At 39.9% G+C, this 19949-nt stretch overlaps 1 protein-coding gene across 1 annotated transcript in view; it reads right to left on the bottom strand.

The window, feature by feature from the left end:
• Positions 1–17815, bottom strand: part of tei (teiresias) — a 241929-nt gene extending 224114 nt beyond the window's left edge. Inside the window, exons 1-2 of the mRNA XM_043423721.1 lie at positions 16941–17815; positions 8558–10113 (exon numbers count right to left, since the gene is read on the bottom strand). Of these exons, the coding sequence (XP_043279656.1) occupies positions 8558–8654 (97 nt within the window). The 5' untranslated portion in view covers positions 8655–10113; positions 16941–17815. The remainder of the gene's footprint in view (positions 1–8557; positions 10114–16940) is intronic.
• Between the last annotated feature and the right edge of the window lie 2134 nt (positions 17816–19949).

Here is a 19949-nt window from a genome sequence, read left to right as displayed (position 1 = left end):
CCAGCATAGCCGATAGAACGAAAATGAAGTCGATTCAACTTTTGTTCTATTCAAATGACAAATGATTCGATTCACTCAGCAAAAAACAGCTGAATCCACGATATTTTCTTTGAACTTGGATTTGAACTTAGATCTTTGGAGCCCGTTCAGTGAAAAGTTAAAACAGTAATTATGAAGTTGCTGCACATTTGGTGAAGCAATTTCGAAGCTGAGTTCTTCTTGAGCGAAAAAATACATTTAGCAGCCACCGAGTGACTTTCGGCGAACCGCACGCAGGGTACAACGAGGGATTAAAGCATTTGCATTTCATATAAATTTAATCTCCGTTAATCTTTCATTAAATAAACGAATAATGATGAAGTACCAGGGTCCAGTTGCTGTACACGAGGGCACTGGATAAGAAATTTCCTGAAACTTCTAACAAGTCCAAGCATACTAGAAAAAACACGAGAGCGGACGCCTGGCGCAACACTAATCAACAACAAACGCGCGATCTGACGCCGAGTAAACAATTTGACGAATAAAATTTCGCGTAAAACGAGTACGATGCTATTTTGCCATTTGCCGCAGCGATAAATCATCAGTGCCAACAATGCGGCGGGAGACAAATACTGTTGTGTCGTGAATTCTACGTGGCGAGAAGTTTGATGACTGTCGCAAAAGTGTGTCGTGTGAAATACTCGTTTTATACGTCAACTGTCATTGAAATACTCGTTTTAATAAAAATATGTAGATATATATATATATATATATATATTTATAAGGTATATATGTCTCGACGCTTGTACGTAGTTCGTACACTTTGCACAGCGGACTTTAGTACCTATATTCACGTGATATTGGAGCTTCAACGAGCACAGGGACGCGAATGAAATGGAAAATGCGTTTCCAGCGCTCGCTAGTCGTCAGAGGAGCACACCACAACCCTCGCCGGAGGCTTTTACGAGCAGATCGCAGCTCGTAAGCATTTCGCTGCGTTCACCGTTGGATAAGATATATGTGTTTACAGTATATGTATACGTAGATCGCATATATAGCACAAACGACAGGATCAACGTGAGTGAAACAACGGGTAACACGGAGCAATTATGCTGTACGGAGTAAAGGTCGTATCCAGCTGTGTCAATGGCCGATGATTGTGGCTTTGGACTGAAAATATAATAAACTAGGATCGAGCTCTTTCGAAAGGTCTGCGTTTCCGGGATGTTAATGGAGAGAGAGAAAGAGAGGAAAAAAAAACAAAGTCGAAACTTGTATAACTATTTTTGAGCCTTGAAATGAAACTCGGTAGCGCTTACGAAAGAAAGAAAGCACGTTCATTTCGAAGTCCATGCAACTATAATACGGGATTGAATAAAAGTACGAAACTTGCAATTTTCTGATCGGCGATCTTGCAGATTACTCATTGAGCCGGCCTCGTTAAGGAAGTTGAGGCATTAGAATGAAAATGATGTCACCGCTTTTAAACCGATTGCATCTTATAAAGTGAAGTGTAAAAAAAAATCAGTTAAATTTTCAGACAATTTAGGAGCGTCGTTGCTGAGAAAAATCAATAACAATTTGGGCCAAATATCATGTAATCTTATGGAAGTCAAGACACATTCAGTGATATCTCCGTTAAAAATGATGCTAAAAATATGAAATTTTTTGGGCAACATGAGCAACGCTTGCTAAATAATGTCAATTTTTTTCAGATTTATTAGGAGATTTGCTGAGATTATATTAATAATAATCTGTTTCCCGTGCAGTTTTTTGAGGCTAGGATCGTCACCGTTCGTGTTTTCGACTGAGCTTTCACCAGTTTTTCGTCTTTTTTTCCCCAAATTTTCTTGTATGCAACATTGCCAAACTGTAAACTGGCCTAACTTTTGAAAGGTACAGGTCATCACTTTTGGGTAAAAAAAATGACTGTACAGCCTCAACTTCCTTAAATTCGTACTTGGTTCTTTAAGCTTTCCTCAATTTTTCGTATCGTCAATTCGCTTAATTCGGCAATTCGGCAAGTCTACAACGATGGACCGAGACGGCGACGGTAGAATATGTATCAGCAAAGAAAATGCAACCATAGATGAAGACTGTCGTAGATGGCATGTTATTAATGACGCTCAGTCAGATTAAAATCGAACAATGAATTCCGGAGAAAATAATAAAAATGTCTTGAAAACAATCGCGACTTATAGAAAGACCGCGGGAACGGAAAAAACGAGTATAAGTATAAGTCGCACGGAGTGTTACTCCGCGGAGGAGCGTTCCTCCTCAACTCCTTAATCTTCAGTTAAAACCAATCTTCTCATTAAAGACAATGAGAGAGAAAAGATGGAAATTGAAACTTGTATGTACGTAGCTCCTCAATCTCCTTTCACCGGAGCGTCTTCTCCAATTATCCGCTTTGAAAGAAAAGAAGAGAAAGAGCTTCTTCAAGTGGAATTGGTTTTCCCAATTTGTGCTTCTCTACTTTTGGTACATACACAAAAAGCATCTCGCGATTGCGGAAAATAACGAGGAAACGCGAAAAATGCGCTAGTTTCAATGTACAGTTTCGTTTTTACCGCGTCCCCTTAAGCTGGAACGGCGGTCCGCGAGCTCCTTTCTCCCTGGGGCGCTTGGGAGAAATAAAAAATAGCGTAGCTCTCCTCGTCGTCCGGTAGCAGTTCTTTATACTTCATCATTATAAAGATAAACGTATTAGAGCTAAATGAAGAAACAGTTGGTGTATTTGAGAATGCAACGGATAAACTTTGCCATTTTCGCTTATCGTTCTTTTCTCCTCTCTCGTGTAGCCTAGATTTTCGTCCTGTACATTTCGCCCTCCGCTTGAATCTCACACTTTTATCACTGTATCTCGCGACAAAGTTCCCCGCGCGTATTTCACCAAAGCTAAGCACGAGCCTTTTGGCTCTCTCCCGCTCTTGCTCCCGCCCGTTATCTCTCTTTCTCCGTGCTCTTTTTCTCTGTTCGCCGTCTATAAAAGCTACTCGTAATGCACACGACTCTTTCGGCACAAGAAATATGAAGTAAAAAAAGTAAGCAGATGCGCGCTATAAGCATACACTCGCGGCTCTCACAGTACCAATGTACACTTGACTGAAGTACGTTTAAAGGGTCACAGCATTTACTTTGAACAACATTTTCCCAGGACAAACGTTTTCGTTCAAAGTAAAGATACACTATGTGCATCAATTAAGAGACAAACTGTTTTCTCAGACAAACGGAATGGGACATAGAAAGCGTATCCGAATTTGATATCGCCGCGCGACCAAACTGATGAATCATCGAACGGGATAGAAAGTTGAGCTTTCAAAAAACTCGTGGAGCAATGAATGCGAAACTTTGATACTCCAGTTTATGCTCCGCGCACCAAATGCGTATCGTAACTTACTTATGATTTTTTGGATCGTAACCATGTTACGATCTTTAGGTTAGTGATAAGCCGGCTGAACAGAGTTAAACCATAGAGCACTCAAAGAGTTTCTTTGGGATCGTAACTCAGTTACGATCTTGCGATCGTAACCCTGTTACGATCTTTAAGTCAACGGCACAATGGGAGAAGGAGTAGTTGAAATTTTAATTCGCAATAATCTACTCCGTTCGTGGTAGGTTTCTTGGAGAATTCACTGATATTGATTTTTACAGTTGCGTAAATACACAGATCATTCCCCTCTCGTACGTTCATCCGTTCGGCCATTCGAGACGGTATCAGCCTCCTAACTCTGCTGTACTCTGCTGCTCAGGATATATTATGATGGGATTCAGTTTTGAAACAAGCTTAAGAAACCCGAAGTCATTGGGAACGGATGTCGACAACCGGGTACATGATCCTAAACAAAATTTGCTTGCTCGATCCACCAGCTGTGAGTCTTTCTTTCGATCATTCGATCTAAAACTACTGTGATTACCGACTAATCGCGTCATCTGTAAAATAACATACAGAAAAAGATTTTAAGATAGTTCCTTCACGAAACGTTATTTGTGATTCAAAAAAGCAACTGAACTTTTTTGCTCTCTTGATGATAAAAAAAACGATTAAAATTTATTCTCGCAATTATTAAAATTTTGTGTAGCTTATTTGTTAAGATTGACAAATTACGACGCTGAAGCTTGCAACGTTGATGTTCAACGAAATGAACGAAAAAAAGATTTATAATTCATTATTTTTTTATTTCACGAATTATTGATGTGGCTTGAAAAATTACGAATTGGAAATTCGGCAGGGAACAAGATTGGAGATTTACTGGAATTATTTGAGAGTTTTTTTAGATCATTTCGTTGGACTCCGACGTTGGAAACTTCAGCGTCATGATAAATTTTGAATATTATGATAACGGTTAAAATACTTTCGTAGTAAAATCGTCAAGCAAAGTGTGACAATAGCCATCTTCTATTTACATGCGTATGCATATCTATATTTTAAACCAGCTGGCTCATGGGATTGTCGAAACTTCCGCTGTTTATGCCGTTATTACTCGTTAACCTCAAAAAGTGTTTTTTCTTTTTCCATTCCCAAGTTATTTTCAACGTTAACAAGGATTTTTTAAGACATCATTGGTCTCTAAAAACATTCTACTTTCTTATTTTCGTTTTTGGCTCTTCAAAGTTGGGAGGATCCTATTACATTAAATTCAAATCATCACACAGGGAGTGTACCTGTCATAAGAGCCTGTGTATAACCCTTCAAAAAATGTGATTTTTGTTGATTCATTTCTCGATAACTAGACGGTAGATCCTCTAATAATTCCGGGAATAGACGCACGGTGTATATTTCTAGCATATTTCAAAATGTCAAGTCTTAAAGTTGGAATTTTCCATTTCCATTAGATTCGCGTTAACTTCCTTAAGGAAGTCTTAAAATTTATACAGAGTTTAAATGAGTAATCGACTCACACGCATATCAAATTTTAAAAGGTTCGTCTCATTGGTTATTGAGATAAACGTCTTTAAGTATGAAAAAAAACACACAGGGTTGTGGGGACTATGCGTAAAAAATCGTTCATCTTTCCATATAACGAATGAACGCTTCGTACGAATTTTATGAAAAAGTAAACAAAAACAATGAAGTATATAATAAAGGTTTGAAAAAAAATTCGAGACGATTGTCTTACTAGTAATAAAGATATATTACGTTGATATTACGTTAATGAGCACTCGTATTAACTCACATTTGCTTATTTCGGCATTTTGTTTCTTCTTGGCTCAGGCCATCCCTGTCATAGCCTTCTGTCTTCTTATTAATACTTTTTTCTCGATCCATTTCCCGTTGTGTTTTCCCTTTAGGCTCTCAAATGCGATTCTTTACATAAAAATCTATAGTGTATTTTGACCAGGGACGAATGAAATTTTGGATTCAATCAATGATGGATCCCCGATTAGTAATTTCATTCGCCGAAACATAAGTTGACAAAATTTATTTACAACTTCGAATTAATAACTCTGACATTAATTTAAAGTGATTATATCTTTGATTAAGGAGTTTCGGTATAGAAGTCTAAATATTAAGAAATTGATCAAATTTGGTGATAATGTTCTTCAACATTAAGTGCGAAGACACAAATTTTTTCAAAATTTTCTTCTACTTAGTTATCGAGTAATTTCGCATTACAGCAGATTTCTTATGCCCGGAATGTATACCTATATATATGGAAACACTATGCTTATACACGTGAACTTTAGTGATTAATTACTCGATAACTGTGTAGAAGAAAAATTAAAAAAAAATTTGTATTGTCAAATTTGTTCCTAAAGAATATGTTCACCAAATTTTATAAAATTCTGAACTTTTTGAAATTTTTTATGTTTTTAGCATGGTTTAGCATGGCAACATTGTATCGCCTGTACCGAAACTCCTTAAGGAGTAAAGATCGATGCAATTTAGACACCCATAAAATACGATCCTTCGGGCATAATCTACCTTAATATTGAAAAACGATGAAAGTTCTATCGTGTTACATGAAATACTTAGAAATCAGCTCATGCTGGCATAAAAAATCTTTTTCCTTCTTAAGAGCAAAATAAGGGTGTGGTTCCGAAAAGCCCATATGCGCGATTGACTTGGGATTTGGTACCGCTATGTTTTTGGCCATTCTGAGCATGAATCTGACAATTAAAATTGGCGCAAATGAAGTTAACCCCCCTTAAATTAGAAAAACACGATTTTTGAGAGGTTTTTCTTAGTTATTTTGGAAAATAATGATTGGAGACGAAAATATTTTAGACAAAAGTTGTAGATTTTATAAAAATACATCTTTTTTGTCTTACACATTTTCTTTGTAAAATCATTATTTTCTGAGAAAAAGAGCATAATGTGTAAGAACAGAAAAACTGAAATTCCAAAAAATGGAAATGTACGAAACCTTAAGTTAAATAACGGTAAACGTCATACCAGCAAACTCAAACCCAAACCAACCCAACCCAAATCGTTGGGTGGGTCCGGGGCACCTTCGATGTGTGTGTGGAATTGTTGGGTGGGTTCGAAGCACCTTCGATGTGTGTGTGAGTGTGTGGAATCGTTTGGTTTGGGTTTTTTTGGGGTTTGGATTTTTTGGGTTTGGGTTCTTCTCGGTTTGGGTTTGGTTGGGTTTGGGTTTTTCGGTTTGGGTTTGAGTTTGCTGGCATGACGTTTACCGTTATTTAACTTAAGGTTTCATACATTTCCATTTTTTGGAATTTCAGTTTTTCTGTTCTTACACATTATGCTCTTTTTCTCAGAAAATAATGATTTTACAAAAAAAATGTGTAAGACAAAAAAGATGTATTTTTATAAAATCTACAACTTTTGTCTAAAATATTTTCCTCTCCAATCATTATTTTCCAAAATAACTAAGAAAAACCTCTCAAAAATCGTGTTTTTCTCATTTGAGGGGGGTTAGCTTCATTTGCGCCAATTTTAATTGTCAGATTCATGCTCAGAATGGCCAAAAACATAAGGGTATCAAATCCCAAGTCAATCGCGTATATGGGCTTTTCGGATCCTTATCCCAAAATAATAATCTTCATCAAATCCCTGTTGAGTCTCCGTACAATTTGATTAATCGGCGATAATTCATCCGAAATGTTGAAGGGTCTCGTCGATGCGTTATCACTCTCTCTCAGCCGATAGTGTGAAAGCGTTCGGCATTATTTTTCTCTTTCTATTCATCATTTTCACAAAGCTCTGAAGCGTATTTCCCTATGAACTTCACGCCATTACATCACCGTAACGAGCTGAGGGGGAATGTTTTTTCCTTCGATTTTGTTTGGTGTAACATACTGAGCGATATATTGCAAAAAGACTACTCGTACAATAACTAAGCACCGCAACGGTGAGGTCCGTGTTGTAACGTGCGGATGCTCAAAGGCTCCCGTGTAATGTATCGAAGGAAATAACAGATGTGATATTTCTCAAGCGTGCAAATCGGGGTCGCGACCACCACGAGTCCCCTCTGTCGCTTAAGCTAACATCAATACCGGATTTTTCGCCTTCGTACACTCACACAATAATGCCGAATATTGTATCGAGACGAATTGAACGACATTAGGAATAAGCACCATCCGGAGGCTGGCGTCGTCTCGAAGTGAACAAAAAAAATCAGCCGGGTCTAAAGAAAGAACGAAATGGCAGAAGCGCATCGGGTTGGGGAGAAAGTAGTTCAAACTATAGAAGTAAAAGCAACGATTTAGCTGAAAAAATAAATTTCTCATTCGAATGATGGATAAAAACGCGATAAAAGGTTCAATGTGTCGAATCACCAAACTGTAGAACGGTCGATATTTCTAAATTTTAAAAGTTGTCATATCAGTTTGGAGAAAAAAATAGGTAATTCAAAATTCTTATTTCCGATCGACTATTCAACAGATAACTCGTCTAACCGAATGTTTCTTCTTTCAATTAGTATTTTCTCGAAAATATATATTTCGATAATTTTCATTTCGAATGCAGTTTTTTATCGTACCATAGGAAAGTTAAAAGTTCGTATTTTCGAATTCAAAATGGAGAATAATTCTTTTAAAGACAGACCAAAATATAAAGTAGCAAAAAATCGAAAGTGAATTTTTCGAGCCTATAAAACTTAGATACGCAAAACCGCGATGGCCCGAAAAGGCGAAAGTCAAAATGGCGATGTTTGAAATAGGAGATGACCAGTCTAAGTAAGTGAGTGAGACGCGCGTATTTTGAGCTCCGCTACGTTTCTTTATTTCGATCGGTCGACTTACCAACGTTTCGAATTTTTGCTTTTTCTCAGTAATATTCGATCTTTCGTTATTATATTTTCGAAATTGTGAATATTCGCAGTATTTCTGGTTGTAGTCGAATTTTCCAAAAAACGACATTTCAGTCGTCGTTCTATGGGCGATCGTTACATCCTTTTCGACCTAAACATGCTTCGAACTTTGTAGTTTCAACTTTATTTACTTTCGACACTCAAAGCTCCAGTCGAATTCACCTGTCTCCGTATTATTATTCGAAGTTTATAAACTCGAGATTCCAACTGTTCGAAATTTTAACAATGCTAACATTTTATCCCCACCCCTGGCGCGTTAAAAGTGTCAAAATATAAAGCGTTTTGTTTAGTCTTTTACTTACGAGTTCCGGCGACATTGTCGATGAATAATGCGACGATGAGTAGAGTGCCCACGAGGGTCGTGGTGGTTAGAAAGAAGAGACTCGAGTCGCGCCCCATCACAGCATCACTTCAACCGACTTGAACGACGCTTCAGTAAGTCGACGGGCACTCGCGTTATCACGAGCGCGTATTTTCTTCTCGGTGTATAAAAGCACCCGATTGCACACCGAACACACTCGCGCACTCGAATATCTCACCGAACAATGCACACGTAGACGAATATATGTCGCGTGCATATATTCGTGGGTGCGATATCCTATAAATATACAGGAAAATCAGGAGGACACGAAAAAATGTGAAACTTTTATATAACTGCGCTCTTCACCGCCCGCTTAACCGGGACCGCGACAACTTTCATCCTCGTTGCCGCTCGTCCTTCCCCAGCGTTATTTTTACTCGACTTTTTAATCGGTCGAACGGTCTCAAAGTCAAAGAGTTTTAGTCCCGGAGTCAAAGCTCACTTTCGACACTTTGTGTCGGTCTTGGAGCTAACGGAAAAGCTCCCCGCGGTCGCTTTCGCGTCCGGGCTATAGGAAGTAGCGGAGCGTGGCTTCGTCTCGACAATACACCTGGGGGATAAATATTCTCGAGTATTTCGCAGTTAACGAGGTCCGAGGCTCGATCTAAGCAGTCGGAAAAAATCGTCGAAAGGAAGATAGCGTTCGTCGATAAAACGGGTCCTTTCCCATGACCGTTAAGTCGCGTTCATCACCGCGACGCACCAACGTCCGAGTAGTGACTGAAGAATCGTTTCGTTCCCAATCGAGAGACGCGAGATGTCAGACGCAACAATGAGAAACGGAATAAAAAGGAGTGTCCCGAAGCGCAGTTGGATTGCGTCGCGACAAATTGGCAACTATTCGAATCGGAGTATCTCCTCCGGTAGGACGTCGATGTTCTTTCGATATTACGATTTATTGCGATTCCGGCGTGCGTAAATGCGAGAGTACCTGCGACCATTGTTCCTTCCAACGACCTGTATATATTCGAGCATTGTAGTATACAACGTATTTATATGTATATCGCGTAAGGTGTGTAGCTGATCGATCCTTGATATGTGGACAGAATTTCAGACGAGCATTGTTCCCCGCGTGCGGGTGTGCGCGCTCATGCGAACTCGGACACGAGAGGTCGCTTAATTTCCCCTGAATAAAGGAGTCGGGAAGAGCAGCGAGACGATTTTCCTTTCTAGAGTTCTGGCCCGAGTCTCGCTCGACTCGTTGGCTCTGGTTTAACTTCCTGAAGACGAGCTTTTTCGGTTTCGAATTGTCTGCTTCTGCTTCTGTTTCTTCTTCTCCTTCTTCTTCTTCTTCCTCTTCTTCTTTCGCTCGCCGGGGGTCGCCTCGGTTCTGACGCGCTTCGATATACCGCTCCCTCCCCCGCCGCCAGCCCACTATCCCGGCAAACCCGATGAACACAGTTACACCCAGGTACGCACACACGCGCGCGCGCGCGCCTGTCCGCCCACGCGGGATAGAATCCTATACCGCTGCACCAAGATCCCGGCAGTTGTGCGCTGCAATAACGAACAGAGTGATTTAATGCGAACCTACACCACCTATATAGCCATCCAAGCATTTATACACACCCGAACCATCGCACACTTTGCTACTTGATCCTTCTGTTACAACCGGCCCTCCCGCCCCCTCGCAGCCTCCGACCTCTAACTGCACCCCCGTGGCGAGCGCCGACTCTTCGGCGTTCTTCGCTCTACCTCTCCCTCCTCCATTTTCCTCCACCCTCGACTTCCTCAGCCCTCTTTCTTCATCCGTTTGTCCATCTTCAAAACTAGTTATTCTTTCTATCTCTATTTCCTTAGTCTTTTTAAGGAGGGTGGATCACGAAATCAAAATAATGAGAATTTGATCAAATTTTGTGACAACGTTCTTTGACATCGAGTATAAAAATACAATTTTTTTCGAATTTTTTTAACACGCGTGGTTATCGAATAATTGAACGTTCAATCGAAGTTCTTATGCACGAGATGTCGTCGAATGACGCTTAAGTTCGCAACGTTGGAGTCCAATGCAATGGCGTAAAAAAAACCCTCCAATAATTCCAGTAATTCTCCAATTTCGTTCCCTGCCAAATTTGTAATCTGGCGTTTTTTAACCTGCACTGATACTTCGTGAAATAAAAAATTGGCGAATTACAAATGTTTTTTTAGTTCATTTCGTTCGACTCCAACGTTGCATACGTCAGGGTCGTGATGTATTACACGTGAACTTTAGTGGTCAATTACTCGAGAGCTATGTGGGAGTAAAATCTTAAAAAATGTACATTGTCTTATGTATTTTTAAAGAATACATTTACCTGATTTTATGAAATTCTTATCATTTTTAAATTCTTAATATTTTCAACGCGGTTTAGCATATGGCAACATTGTATCGTCGCGATCCACCCTTCTCAAATTCTCCCCTCATGAGGCCCTAGTAGTGAAGTTTGCAGAGTTCGAGTCCAACGAAATGAAGGAAAAAAAACATTTGTAATAGACCACCAATTGTTTATTTCACGAAATATCGATGCAGGTTGAAGAACTACGAATTGCAAATTCGGCAGGGAACGAAATTGGAGACACGCTGGATTTATTGGAGGGTTTTTTAAATCATTTCGTTGGACTCCAACGTTGCAAACTTCGGGTTCACGGCCTGGTATGGTTTTTCTACTCCGCGCGCCCGCCACTCGGCCTCTTTGCTACTGACGTATTTCCATCATTCTTTTCCCGTTCATTCATTAAGCCTCGTTGATATATATTTCGCGTGTGCGTGTGTATAAGTACAACGTACATATAAATATACTGTCAACCGCGACATCGGATTTTCTCTTCTTCCCATTGTGCGGTTCGCCACACCACCAATTACGAAGATCTCGGCAAAAGAAATAAGACAAATAAAATATGAAAAAAAAAAAAAAAACTCGCGGCGCTGACTACAGCTCCGTGAACAGGAGCTTCATTTTTCTTTTATTTTCTTTCTATTCCGTTCTCGACCACCGCGTGCACACCATTTCACTTTCTCATACATTTTATTTTCTCCCCCCTTCGCCCGCTCCCCGGGCCAGCCCTGCCCAGCCCTAAATCCTCTTTCAAGCTTCATCGAGTTTCTTTCTTTCTTTCTTGCGTTCCACGGACTTTTCTTTATCGGAACACATAACGCATTGGCAATATATGTGAACATTTTTTATGTAGCAAATGATGTAAAAACACGCGGAACCCGGGGTACGTGCAAGAGTATATAAGTTTGTTCAACTCTGCGCGACGCTCGTGAAGACTCTTCTCTGCTGATGCTATTTTGCGGATGTCTGCGGATGAGCGGAAAAACGAGAGATTGTTCTCGACGCTAAATCCATTACGATCGAAATTATTGGCGATATTCCGGAATATGTTTATCCGTCACGAGTTCCCAAATAAACTGCTTTCGGCTCGAATATAAACTGATGACGCCTAAATTTAAGCTCGCATTCGCGAGGCCATGAAATTTTGATAAATTTATATGTATACCTGCCAAATAACAGGAACTTTAGCACTTACTTCCGACGACTTATAAGTGAGAAGTCGAAACTTTTCCTACGTTTAAAGAAGTATTCAAGAAGCTGAGGATATTGAGTCTGAGGATAGTCGATAGAGGGGGCCCGTGCAAACTCTTATAGAATTTTCAACTCATTAAAAAGTCGCTATGATTACTTTTACTCCAACAAACATTGCGCGATGGAGTTGAACAATTTATAAGATCCAATTTATAAAATCACCCAAATCGTGATCGAACTTTTACTGATTGAGAGAGGATCATTATTTATGCAACGGAAAATACAAAATACACTTGCATGTTTCCCAAATAGAATTGATTCGCTGACAGAGAACAACTTGCATCTTTCATTTGCGGTGACGTTATATTCTTACGCGATTTCAGTTTCAATGGTCATTCGTATTCTCGTAAAGGACGGATTTTCACAACAACAAAGAGAATAATCTTTCGAGTGATCGAACGAACTCAGAGTTCCCATATCGCTAGCGAATTCGAGTACGTTAGAACGACGAAATGGAATAGAGATTTATTACTCTGCTTAGATTTTTAACTCGCAAAAACCGAGGTTTTCGGCGCAACTAATGACGCTGAATTTTACAACGTTGGAGTCTAACGAAATGATCTAAAAAAACCCTTCAACAATTCCAGTAATTCGCCAATTACGTTATCTGTCCAATTTGCAATTCGTAGTTTTTCAGACTGCTCCAATGCTTCGTGAAATAAAAAACTGGTGAATTACAAGTGTTTTTTTCGTCGGTTTCGTTGAACTCCAACTTCAGCCTCGACGCAATAACTAGCACCTTTCCATTTCGTCTCGCAGTGCTTCATGTATTATTTGCGTGAAAATCTATGAAGAGGCTACAGATTTCAATGGAGTTTGAAAAGAAGAGAGAGATAAAGAGAAAAGAAATGGAAGAGATTTGATCAATAATTGAAGATTACAGGAATACTTGAAGCGACTTTCGGGTATCGCGGGATGGGAATAAAAGCAATTCCACCCCCGGATTGACAGGAAGAACGAGGGGAGGGGACTATCAACGTGGAATTTCATCGTCCATAAAACTCGGAAGACTCTTGGCAGATTTATGAACGAAAACCCGGAGCGATCTGTGCGTCGCGTCACGTGTACCTCACGATCCATCTCGAGCTCATCGGAAACGTTATCTTTTTCACTCATCTCGGTGACTAGTTATTACACATTTCCGATTTTCTCATTTTCCATATCGGGACTATACGATTCTCGTGACCTCCGTATTTCGAATTGTTATTCGATAGGATCTTTCGCATGACGTCGAAAACGAATTTACTGGTCGTCCTGAGATCACCTCTCCTATATTGTACTCCTTCATGTTTGTGCATTCTTTCAAATCATTCAATGAATTATAAATAACAGTGGATAATCAGCGATTCGAAATTTTTTTTTTATATTTGGCTGCGGGGACAAGATTACGAAAAGTATTCATTTTTGACGACGCTGAAGTTTGCAACGTTGGAGTCCAACGAAATTAACAAAAAAAACATTTGTGATTCTCCTATTTTTTATTCCACGAATCGTTGGTGCAGACTGAAAAACTACGAATTGCAAATTAAGCAGGTAAGAGAATTGGAGAATTGCTGGAATCGTTGGAGAGTTTTTTCAGATCATTTCGTTGGACTCCAACGTTGCAAATTTCAGTGTCGTATTCTCTCCGTACGAGTTTTCAATACTTTCAGCAACAAAATTATTCCAAATTAAACGATAAGCAATCAATAAAATTGAATATTACATGGAGCGTTTCACCAAAATACCGATATTCGAGTAATCACAGACATTTTCATCGTGAGAGAAACATTCTTTCGTCATCGCATGCATGAAAAAAATGGTGAAAAAATTTCAGGATATCGAAGTGAATTTAAAATGAAAAGAATTAAAAATGCAGCTCATCGAGGTGAAATTCAAAATTTTCCGAAGACCCAGCCAGTGCTTTTCAGAAATGCGCATTGTAACTCACGTACGAATTCCCTATTCTAATATATTCATATTTTCCGTGGCACATGATCGCTTCATGGTATAGCAATATACAAAATTACCTCGAATCGCTATTTCAGTTGATTGATTAAAAAACGCTGACTACGGTGAACAAAATCTGTTCGCAATTTGAAAAAAAAAATAATAAAATTGACGAAAAAAAGAGAGTTCTCGTTCCACAGCGAAGGATGCTAAAATCTGGTGCATATTTTTCAGGGAATATACCGATTGATTACTCTTCTAATGAAAAAAAAAAAACGAAAAAAAACGTTCTCTAACCGAATTTCGACTTGTAGCAGTCTCGTCGAGTGGAAAAACTCCGAGCGAGAAACAAGCGTTTAGAAGACTATTGTTTTTCATTTTTTTACATTCGAACGTCCGTTCGAATTGTATAAAATTGATGGCTCCAACCGGTCCCCCACTGCTCTACTCTCGCTGCGTCGTTGACGCTGAATTAATGGGGCCAATGCGCGCGGTGCAGTCACCCGATCAGCAGACGAGGAACCCGGAAATATTACAAATGCTTTGCCCCAATATTTCTCTCTCTCACACACGCACTCGCACTCTGTCTCACTTCGTCTCCCTATTTCACGTAGTAACCCGTTATATTGCTTGCAATTTGTCTGAGTTTAGTGAAACATGCTGATGATTAATTCACGCCCTCGTGTTATCACTAAACTGTATTCGTATGTATAATAAACATGAGTATAAACAAACAAAAGTACTTGTGCATCGGCCTACATAAAGCTGGACACCCGACTTTATACATAAAAACACGAATGAGCCCTTAAGATATTCCTCTCACGAATCCGAATATTCCACAAATATGACTGATTTTAAATGACAGAAAGTAAAAGTGCATGCGAATAGATTGGCGAATTTCAGCTGAGGTTATCGAACATTTAACGAAGAATTAAAACTTGAAAAATCGTAAAATTTAAACGGGAGCTTATGGAGATTCCATCATCACCACACTTCTATTCAATAATTCATGTACTAAATAATAGATAGAAAAAAATGTAAGGAATCCATAACGACGATAAAAATAAAGGGTTACGAAGCTGAAGTTTTCAACGTTGGAGTCCAACGAAATGAACGAAAAAAACGTTTGAAATTGACCAATTTTTCATTTCACGAATCGTTGGGTGGAGCTTGAAAAACAACGAATCGCAAATTTGGCAGGAAACAAAATAGGAGAATTACTGGAATTATTGGAGAGTTTTTTCCGATCATTTCGTTGGACTCCAACGTTGGAAACTTCAGCGTCATTAAAGGGTTACCGAGTGCTTAAAAGAAATATTAACGATAAAAGTTGGAAAAATGGGAGAAGCAAAAGCTTTTCCCATGTAACAGCGACTTCTCAGAGGTTAGGAATCAGTCCACATTTATGACACTGAAGTTTGCAACGCTGAAGTCCAACGAAATTATGTGAAAAAACTCTCCAACAATTCCAGTAATTCTCCAATTCTGTTACCTGCTTAATTTGCAACTCTTAGATTTTCAGTCTACAACGATGATTCGTGAAACAAAAAATTGGTCAATTGCAAATGCTATTTTCGTTTATTTCGTTGGACTTGAACGTTGCAAACTTCAGCGTCGTCCACATTTCGAGTGCCCCAATTTGGGCCACGAAAAAATACGCTCGTGGGCGATACTAAAGTTTATTTATGCACGATTCATCGGGGCTTCCAATGACGATACGAATTATGTTTAAAGTGGAGTCGAACGGAGTGGAAAGTCATAGTACGAGCCTAAAACCGACCCGATAAATCTTCTTAGGATTGAATGTTTCTAAAATCCGATAATGCAGTTCAAATATAGACGAGTCTCTTGATGTTGATTTAATATTAAAAAAACCGATGAGTCAATGACTTTGAGCTTCCCCATAGAAGGTTGCTCGTGTGCAAAAACGAAATTCGATCATCCACCATTCTTTTTATTTGTCAATGACGGAGCTAATGGTGTATAACGAAGTGGCATTCAGTCGAAAATTATAAAGAAAATCTCTAGAAAACGAGAAAGAGAATAATCGAGAAAAATGCGAAAGTGACGATTGCGATCGAATAATTGGAATCGTTTCCAACCCCGCTTTGAGAGTCCTACATTAACCCGTAGACGCCACTCTGGTGCAAATTAGAACTTCAAAATTCCCTTCTTCAATCTGGCCTTCGATCTATGATAAAACTTGATTTATCAATTTTTTCAATGATTGTAATCGATTACCAAGAAATTGTTACCCCTGAAAAGTCTCGTTGTAAGATTAATTCCATACATTCATGGATGAAATGAAAAATGTTGAAAAGTCCAAGTGGAAATTTGCACCACCAGTGTGGTGTCTACGGGTTAAAATGTAACAACTGTATTAAAATCTAACGAGTAACCGTCATGAAAAACAATGGAAAAAGTTTTTTTATTTTGAAGTCCCATCAAGATGAAACTTCACTCGGAACAACGGGTACTCCAAACGCACAATGAATGTCGTATGAATCCGAGAAATATTGTTTGGTTGTGATCATTTTGAGGCGAAAGTATGTCGCCCCGCGAACAAGAGAATATCCAATTCCATTTCGAATCTGCGGGAGCGAGGCGCAGCCTCGCTTTGGGAAATGAAAGAAAAATAGTGAGAAATTCACCCACGCGTATGTACACTTGGCAGCTCGAGCCGTGAATACACATTTCCAACATTTCGATGCAAACATGATTATTCTAACTCGCGAATAACTTGGAAAAATCTAAAAATCCATAAATCAGGTGTAAATAAAACGAAAAAGGGTAGAAACGATAACAAGTTATGTGTAAATATCAATATACCTGGAGCGGTAATGCTGTGAAATCTGGTTGGAAATTCGTCGAAGCGAAAAACTTTGCAAGAGTCAACAATGCAGCACGCCGTTGCAATCCTTTCGTTTTTATTTCGATGTGAAAACATGCGCGTCCCCATACGCGTAGATATACTCGTGTATGTTTACAATACAATCACGCATCGTATGTATTCATACTGGATGTAGCGTTGTTCCGGGATTCTTGCGGGGCGAAGAGAAGTTCACAAAAACGAAAGAAAAAAAAGGCACTAAATGGAGAGCGCAGCGTTTCCAACAGGTGTACATGCACGCCGCTGCGATTATAATCACGGCCACGTTAAGAGAGCACACACTAATAGGCGCGGGGCGCGCGCACCCGCCTTAACTCACTCCCGAACACCAAAATAACGAATTTTCATATCACGACACAGAATCACAAGTGTAAAATCGCTAAATACGACATGAGATCGCGGCAGCGGATATCAAAAGGTGGGTGAACATCGCGAGGATGCGGAGGGATGACGAAACGACTACGAGCAGTTATCCTTGCGTGCTTTTCACCGGACACAACACCGTAAGGATTGGCATTATTCAAGGACGACAGTCGTGAGACGAAAGTAGGAAAAGTGGAGGGACCGCGTAGTCCCGAAACAAGCGAATAAGACCTTTCCCTTCGTTCTATCTTCCGAATCCCCCCTTTTATCGGCGTTTTATTTTTTTTAAGAGAAACATCAGATTTTCGGATGGAGATCTGCTACTTTCGGGATTGAAAGATGTTCGTTCTTACCGCATACCGAGAAGTGAGGAAAGTGGGGAAGAATTGACAGAGGGAAACGAGAAACGCGCGTGTGTCGTGACGAGACTCGCGCCTGCGACGAGCGTACTGCCTCCTCTCGCGGGGTCGGCTCACGAGATACTGAAACTGAAGTCGTGCATCCTCCTTCGTACTTTCCTACGATTCTCAACGGGGCGGCGGAGAGTGGTGGGGAGGGGATGAAAGAGAAGGGGTAGAGGAGCAGCAACGGGAGAAGCGTTACAAACACATTTGTACACGGCGTAGGAATACGCGAGGCCGACAACCCTCGTTGTTACGGACAAAAGCTCGTCGTCGTAGTGAACCGAATGGCATACGCGCACACACGTTTGACGCTCTCGCGTATTTTCCCCACTGCTAAGCCCCCCGCCCCCTTCCACCTCATTTCCCACCGAGCCGGTGACTCGTCGCGATGCGCCGTGCGAGCCACCCCGCCGCGACACCCCGTCGTTACAACGGGGCTTTCGCGCTTTCTCTCTCCCTCGCTCGTCCTCCACAGAGTGATTCCCTCGTGTGGCGCCCTCTAGCGGACCGCGTGTTTTTTATGGCCAAACTCACGCGGAATAGCGCCGCGTACTCTTATCGCCATAAACTACGACTGTATGAATTTTCATTTCGTCTTGCCTTCTCGTACTTTTCTCTCTTTTTTCGGGCAACAAAAGCCAATTGGTGGTGTTGCAGTCGTTTCTAGTGAGGAATTAGGAGGTAAGGATCGCTAACTGCTTTTTTTTCTTTTCGATGCGTGTTTAAAGTAGTTCGGCCGTTCTATGACTGGTCAAGTTTGCAACCACTTTGTGTTGATTAATTTTAAGTCTAAATTATTAATCAAATTAATATACACTTACATTGAGAATATTTATATCATAAAAATCTAATAAAATGCGTTTAAAATATCATAAAAGATGAAATTTATACTTCAACTTGACTAGTTAATGATCGAGTCGATACCGGTGACACTTGATATATACACATAACCTAGAGAACATTTTTATTGTGCGAAAGAAAGTTCATATCGGTGTCACGGTATCGAGAAAAAGGAATGGTCAATTCATGGAAAAAAAGCGAAGCTACTGGACGAATAAAAGCACGTGAGTCAGTCTGAAAAATAAATTTGACGAAATTCCCGCGATTCCCGAATTTGCCCGAACTTCAATCAGCTGTTACCAGCAGTCCAACGTAATGACTGGCATCCGCTTTCGACACGTCAAGAACTCAAGTTTTTTCATGTTTCCTTATTCAAAAGCCCCGTAAGGTAGTGTTTTTTTTTTTTTTTTTTTTTTAAAGAAACGGAATCTGTGATAAATTTTCTTAACGATAGAAACTTTTCCGAAGTTCGAACACCGTACAAATTTTTCACAATTAATATTATTATGAGTTCTCTCGCATAAAAACTCAAAATTGTAAATCTGTGCTCATCGTCGTTATCAGGGGACCTTAAACTATCATTTACCGGAAAAGAAATTAGACCTTCACTGTACTTTATACTAACTAATGGAAATTGTTAAACTCGACGACATTTCCAGCAGATTTAAAAGCACGCTGCATCGACTAGGGAATTTCAATCAATTTCCAATTTGGCGACTGAGTTTTGAGCATCATAATGCGATACAGGAATCACGAGCAGAGCCATTTCAATTCTTCGTAAGGGTTCGATCGTTTCGAGAAAGTTTTTGTCCTCGTTGCCAGTAAATTCCAAGCTTTGTTGCTACTGCGTCGACTTTTAATTTCAATCAATCCGTTCATCATGCGATCTGTGCGATTGCAAACGTTTGCATGTCACTTCAACATTATGAAAATGTCAGTTCCTCGCGAAGACCCAGTCGTTTGGAAACATTTTTCTTGTCTTGATCGAATAACGCGCTGGAAGTGAATTCCAGAAAGTCTTAATTGCTATTGCGTCGACTTTTCGGTTCCAATCGATTTTCACTATTGACGAATGAGCGTCGAGCATCATGCGATACAGAGATCAACATCGGAGTCGTTTAATTTCGTCGTAAGTGGCCGATCGTTTGGAGAATTTTTTCGTCCTCGTAGAAAGCAAATAATTCCAAGTCTTTATTGGTACTGCGTCGATTTTTAAATCACAATCAATTTACGCCTTTGACACAATCGTTCTAAAGATCGCAATCGTTTGGCACTGCAGTACAGTGCCATTCAAGTTTTTCTTAAGGGTTTAATTGTTTGGAGAGCTTTTGTTCGCATAGG

The sequence above is a fragment of the Venturia canescens genome, chromosome 7, assembly GCF_019457755.1.
Source record: "Venturia canescens isolate UGA chromosome 7, ASM1945775v1, whole genome shotgun sequence".
In the NCBI taxonomy this organism is placed as follows: Eukaryota; Metazoa; Arthropoda; class Insecta; order Hymenoptera; family Ichneumonidae; genus Venturia; species Venturia canescens.
This window is presented reverse-complemented; position numbering and strand designations above follow the sequence as displayed.